The sequence below is a fragment of the Dysidea avara genome, chromosome 3, assembly GCF_963678975.1.
Source record: "Dysidea avara chromosome 3, odDysAvar1.4, whole genome shotgun sequence".
NCBI classification, from domain to species: domain Eukaryota; kingdom Metazoa; phylum Porifera; class Demospongiae; order Dictyoceratida; family Dysideidae; genus Dysidea; species Dysidea avara.
Window position 1 is genome coordinate 41,071,592 of NC_089274.1, and position 6,404 is coordinate 41,077,995.

The following is a 6,404-nucleotide window of genomic DNA, read 5'->3' on the forward strand; positions in this document are numbered from 1 at the left end:
ATGTTTTAACAAGCAGAGTGGACTTTACAGGATCATTTTTGATATGGTATATAGCAGTTGGATACTCTCTTCTCTATTATCTACTCTTGGTAGTACTGAGTATAGTGTAGTTTTCAGTATGTACATGTGTTATGTCCCATATTCTTATGACTGTTACACATATTTAAATATAATTAATTTTAATTAATTTTGACACTTGGTTTCAACGACTGCACCACATTTCGACTTTTTGCTTGACAGGTTTCACTCTTGACGACGTCATAGCCACTACATTTTAATAAGCGTGCGTGAAAAGAAATTAAAGTCTATTTTTGATTTAAAAAAATTTGAGTCGAGTTTTGAACAGCAGTACATTTTATTCATGGTGAGTAAGCCGTTACGTTTTGCCGTTAGTCGCTATGTTAACGCGCGATCCAAACACATATTATATATTCCCTACCCTGGACTCGCGTAAGGATTAGTGGATCCGGCGGCGCAGGGTCTGAGTGTTTGTTGCGTAGTTTTCTGTAGTGAATACGCCTTGTGTGTTGGTCCTCCAAAGTTGGTGTTTGGGGTTCTTGTAATGAGTTGTGCGGGTAACTGTTTTGTATGGGTGTGGTGCCACCTTGTACAAGCTTTTGTTTGATACTGCCTTTAATTACAGCAGCCATAGGAGATAGTTATCATCAAGGAGCAATCAGAATGTCAGACAATTTCTCAAGCCAACTATATGACCTATAGTAGTTTGGATTTTTTTTTGTGCATTATTGCAAAGAAGTGTTACATAGTCACGTCAGGGCACACCTCCAATTTTGACATCTGCACATGCTACTGTAGACTATTGAAGGTTTTTGTTTCTATCCCGGCCACAACCAGGATCATAGAACAAGTAAACTGGCCCAGTCCCTTTACTCCTCCCAGTATATTGACAAAAAAGCGGTCTGGCCTGCAAGACAATAGCACACACTTTAGGTAAATCTGTAACTACCTTGACTGGCTGACTTGGATCCCATTACAGTGTATATCCAGTGACTTAGCAATGAATATTGTTTTTCAAATTTTTGTCCTCGACTATTGACTTTATGTGGACTTAGCAGCCTTGACCTGTGACTTGAATTATTGTGACGGAACATATTTTGTGATTCGTTAATTATACTACTATACACTGAAGGAAGTGCAACGTAAACAAACTACGTTCTCAGTTGGTTAAATTCTCTAGACAAAGCCTCGAGGTTGCTCTCTCTTTTTTGTTGTATATGTATGAAAGGGACACACCTCCTTCTAGCATGAAGGGATACACTGCCTACAAAACCTTTGTTGTTAGATGCCTGTAAAGTAAACTGGGAAGGTCATTCACAAAGTGTGTAGAGTTGCTACACCTGTTATTTCCAATGGGCAAAAAGTCATAACATGGTTCATCTGTATTAACACTTAATACAGGGTTCGTTTAGCCTTTAATTTTCACATTTATAATGGTTTTGCTCAGGTGGGTGTATGCAAACAAACATAGAATAGATAAGATAGGTATATACATGTTTTAACAGTGTGGGTCCACAGCCTATCCGTGGACACATGCTTAGTTTAAAGAGTTAATAATAAACAAAAAAAATTAGAAATCTTACAAGCTGGTATATAGAGATTATTGTCACATAAAAGTGCAAATTTAATCCCATGGTAACTTATTGCTACTAAAGCTGGATCAGGTGATGATCCCTCTTGTTCAATGATTCATACTAGCTTGTAAAGTTCGTTTGTGTCGTAATGTGTATGTGTGTGTGTGTGTGTGGGGGGGGGGGGGGGGGACTAGTCTTACCCAAGGAGGAAGGCCTGCAATCTCCTAGAACATATTGTGGTACATGAGTATCCGTAGTCCTAGGTGATGTTGTATAGTGTAATTGCTAAGATTTGTGTACATGTATGCTATGTCTGTAGTAGTGCTAGTAGATCTCTGGACACCATAATGATTACAGAGCCTGAAATTATGTTTTGGAAATGATCTGACAAATCCTGCTATTTGGTTGGACATACTCAATAGTACTGTACAAAAAATGTCTAAAAGTGTTCAAACATTAGCCAAAAATGATTGAAAAATGGCAGATGTCTAACCATAATTTCAGGCTCTGAATGCTTATCAAACAGTACGTACGGTATTACTGTTTAAGTAGGGATCACCCCGAAAATTTTGTGCACCACCCAAAATTCTGCCTTTGAAAATAATCTTATGCGACTAAATCACCTTTACGGAATAGTACTAGTTCATATAATATATATAGCGCACATTAAATATAACAAAACATTTACAAATGGGCAGATGTAGAATTTAAAAAAATCGCCAAACCTCAAATTTTAGTCTGACTGCCTGACTGACCACAGTCGCAAGGCTAGAGCCTAAACGAAGCAGCGCACGGCCACCATTTTATGTCACAATAACAAGCTCACCAGTGGGATGTGCCTTTTGGGATGTACGCCCACTGTGCCTTGTCTTTTCTTTTATTGTATTAGAGTATCTCGAGTCAGACATTGGGCTAGACCAATAAGGTCTTGTTTTCTGTAAAGAGCTAGATTGTGAAGAGGTGTGGTCTTCGTACTCTATTGCTAATAGTCGATCAAGATCTTTATTTGATGGGTTTGGTCACAAACCTATCGCGAACTAGTCTGGTGGTGCCTGCCCTTTTGCATGGCGCTGCCAGACTAATTGCAAATGGGATCCCAATTGTGAAGTTGCAGATATCTAGCTAGTATGCCTCTTATAGCAGTGTCAGGTTTCCGAAATCCAGCACTGAAATAATTCTGTGGCGTCTAAATATGCTGCTGAAGAAAAGTGTTGATACAGAAAGTTAATGCCTTGATATGGTTTCATTGGATGGAGAAGACAAACAGGAGATAATTGAACAGTCATACATGTATGATGTTCTAATAGAACAGTCACAAGTCTAGCTGTGCTACAGCAAAAAACTAAACAAACTAGTATTAAAATTTTTTGTTAATTTAAAAAATGAAGTAGGGATCTGTGCAATAATAAGTAATGAAACAAGAGATGAATGATGGTGTTACAGCATAGCTCGGGTGGGAAAGTCCCTACTTTGGCACTGAATAAAACAATTAAGTTAATGTGCCAAAGTAGGGATTTTCTCCAAACTATGCTGTAATGCCATCATTCATCTCTTATAAATCCCTACTTCATTTTAAAATTAACTTTTAAAAAAAATACTAGTTCTATTAGAGGAAGTACCTGTCATAATCTGATTGCTTTATTAGAGTATCTTGATGATCATATGGTTTCTTTAGTGTTTGATATATTGTTCTTCACATTGTGCCTTCTCTGTGCTCAATAAAATGGACCACATAAGGCGAAACAAATTTCTGCTTCGTTTAATTCAATGTTTTCTATATTTCAGTTTTCAAAGCAATACGTGTATGGTAACATCATACCAATAGAAGTAACGATGATAGTGATTATAGTGTCCCTGCTATTCTAATGTATCTTTTCCATAACTGCTGTTGACAATGTACAAGTCTAACAATGATTGTAACATTGTGTGTGTATGGTTCTCATGGCTTACTCACTGTTATGACATATATTTGCTCTGTTGCTCTACAGATGAGAAAATGAAGTACACAAAATTTCTGCTAACTACAATTGGAGGTTTGTTTCTTGCAATATATTTTCTACTACCGAAAGATTTCTTTGTATTTCAGTCTAAAGTTGATGAAGATAATGTTGAAGTTACTCCAAGTGATATTGTCAATTTGACCATCAAGCAGTACAGTCCACTTCCACCATCTGTAATTGATGAAGTAGAAACATTTATTTTCTTCCTAGGACATGCACGCAGTGGTCACAGCATAGTGGGCAGTATACTTGATGCACATCCTCATGTAGTCATTGCCCATGAAGCTAAGCTGTTCTCAAGAATGATTGAAAACTTGCCACATTATTATAATAAGTCTGTAATTTTTAATGAACTCTGGAACAATTCGTATCACTCGTCAGTCGCAGGTTTAAGAACTGAAGCAGATAAAGCATTAAAGAAAGGTTATACTCTTTCTATAGATGGTCTTTATCAAGGGACTTACGTGTCGTCTGTTCAGGTGATAGGAGATAAAGATGGAGGAAAAACAGCAGCCATGTTTTTACGAAATCCGCAAAACTGGGATCAAGTATTTTCCAAGATAAAGTCAACAGTTGATATTCCTATCAAGGTAATACATGTTATTCGAAATCCTTATGACAATATAGCTACAATGTTGATATATAAAACTAGTGGTCTTAGGATTACAGAAGTCAAACACAGTGATAAAGTGTATAAGCTTGATTCTTCTGCTGTCAGAGAGAAAACAGACAAATACTTTATGCTATTTCAGGCAATTCAGGAGGCAAAAGGGAAATACAATTTGGACTTGTTGGAAGTACATGGCAAAGACCTTATTGGTAACCCAAAAGACAGCATATTGAAGATGTGTAATTTCTTGGGAGTCTCTTGCTCGGAGTCTTATTTAGAAACTTGTGCTAACAAACTATTCCCAAGTGAATCAAAAACACGTTACAAGATAAAATGGGATGATCATCTTATTTCCTATGTCCAACAATACATAATGAAATATGACAGCTTAAAGAGATATTATAATTTTGACTCATGAATTTTCCCATGCAATATAGCTACGTGTCATTAATTATTGTCATGTGGCCAGTCACAAAGTTACAGTCAAGACCACTTCATTATTTTGTAAAATTCCAGTATATTGTAAATTGCTATGTATGAAATATAATGTCTAAGTAATTTTCCTCTTCTCATGGGGAAACCTTGCCCGGTCCCTTGGGAAGGGTGGCCTGGCCACACAACACTAAAAGATTATTTAATCTTCCTGACTGGCGTATTTTCTAGTTTAATTCAGTAAACTGACTAGTGTCGGGCAAAAAAATTGTTTAGGTATTAAATAGACGCCCCTACTTTATATTCTATTCGATTAGAAGCGCTTTATACATTCAAAGCCCACAATCGTACATCTCAAACTCTTGCAAGACGATGAAACTGATCAAAATTGGCATCGTCGTGATTTTACTCTTCGTGTCATTTTTATTTATACTGCGTTTCTATTTTGTGACACCTGCTGATGCAAACTCCCTCGACGCCGTTATCGCTCACGACTTACGGCAATTCGCTGAAGATCAGCAGGCAACAGCAGCAGAGACCGAGCCAAAGACAATGGCTCTTCTCGATGCAACTTCCAACAACTCAACATTGCTTCCACAAAATGTGATAAATGGAGTGAGACACTTTACCTTCTTCCTTGGCCATCCACGCAGTGGACACAGCATTGTAGCCAGCTTGTTAGATGCTCATCCTCACATCGTGTTAGCTCATGAAGCAGACGTGTTTACTAAAATATCTTCTGGTAAAATCCCCCCAAGAAAATCAGCTATATTTAATGCCATCTGGAAATGCACGATACTGTCCACACAACAAGGTGCTCGGGTATCGGAAGAAAAAGGATACTCATTACTTGTTGAAGGTCTTTATGAAGGAAAATATGTAGATCACATTGATGTGATTGGAGACAAGAAGGCTGGTACTACAACTTTAATGCTATACCATGATACCGCTGAATGGTCAAAGGTGTTACGTATTTTAAGATCATCAGTTAGTTCCGTTAAAGTTATTCATGTTATTCGTAATCCTTATGACAATATTGCAACTGATATCCTGTACGCCAGCCATTCTATAAATAAGTTACTTGATATTAAGAAAAATAACACAGCAGTTGAAGTAAAATTGTCATCACTTTCAAAACATATAAATCAATATTTTATATTACATGATGCTATTGAAGCCGCAAAGAAGATGTTTGATCTAGACATAATAGATGTGCATATCAAAGACTTGATCGCTAATCAGAGATCTACTTTGTTAAAATTATGTGGTTTCCTTCATGTGGTCTGCCCTGATGACTACATAGATACTTGTAGTAAGAAAATGTACAAGACAGAATCTAAAACACGTTATTTAGTGAAGTGGTCAGATGAATCATTAGATAAAGTTCAAGAGAATATTGAATATTATGGTAACTTACATGGCTATGATTTCAATTTGTAGCATTAAATAATATAATACATTATGGCACACTTGAAATGTACAAAAGTTTGGAATTGAGTGTTACTATAGAACAGCCCATAGACCTTCCTTTCTCAGATGATGTATTTCTTAACAATAAGTTTGTCATGCCAAAATAATATTAATTTTGCTTTGTGTGTTAGGGTACGTAACGGTGTGTTGATAGCTAATTGTATACATTATAGTTTAGTATGATATCATCCCTTACCCTTCACACTAGTGAATTTATAAAAATAGTTATTTTGAGTGCAAGACTTAGGATCCAGTTGATCATCTTGTTTTCTGGTGATGAGTAAAAATTTAAGGAACACC

General features: G+C 36.6%; 2 protein-coding genes across 2 annotated transcripts; both read left to right on the plus strand.

Moving 5' to 3' along the window:
- Positions 1–286: 286 nt before the first annotated feature.
- Positions 287–4,751, plus strand: LOC136248282 (uncharacterized). Its single transcript, XM_066040082.1, has 2 exons — positions 287–364; positions 3,581–4,751. The coding sequence occupies exon 2, from the start codon at positions 3,589–3,591 to the stop codon at positions 4,618–4,620; it is 1,032 nt and encodes a 343-aa protein (XP_065896154.1). The 5' UTR covers positions 287–364; positions 3,581–3,588; the 3' UTR covers positions 4,621–4,751.
- A 241-nt stretch (positions 4,752–4,992) lies between these two features.
- LOC136248283 (uncharacterized) lies at positions 4,993–6,198 on the plus strand. The gene has a single exon (XM_066040083.1). It carries the CDS (start codon positions 5,007–5,009, stop codon positions 6,072–6,074), a length of 1,068 nt encoding a protein of 355 aa, XP_065896155.1. The 5' UTR covers positions 4,993–5,006; the 3' UTR covers positions 6,075–6,198.
- Positions 6,199–6,404: the final 206 nt, after the last annotated feature.

Excerpts from the sequence above, each read along its gene's own strand:
- LOC136248283 (XM_066040083.1), top strand. The coding sequence starts at position 5,007 with ATGAAACTGATCAAAATTGGCATCGTCGTGATTTTACTCTTCGTGTCA.
- LOC136248282 (XM_066040082.1), top strand. The coding sequence starts at position 3,589 with ATGAAGTACACAAAATTTCTGCTAACTACAATTGGAGGTTTGTTTCTT.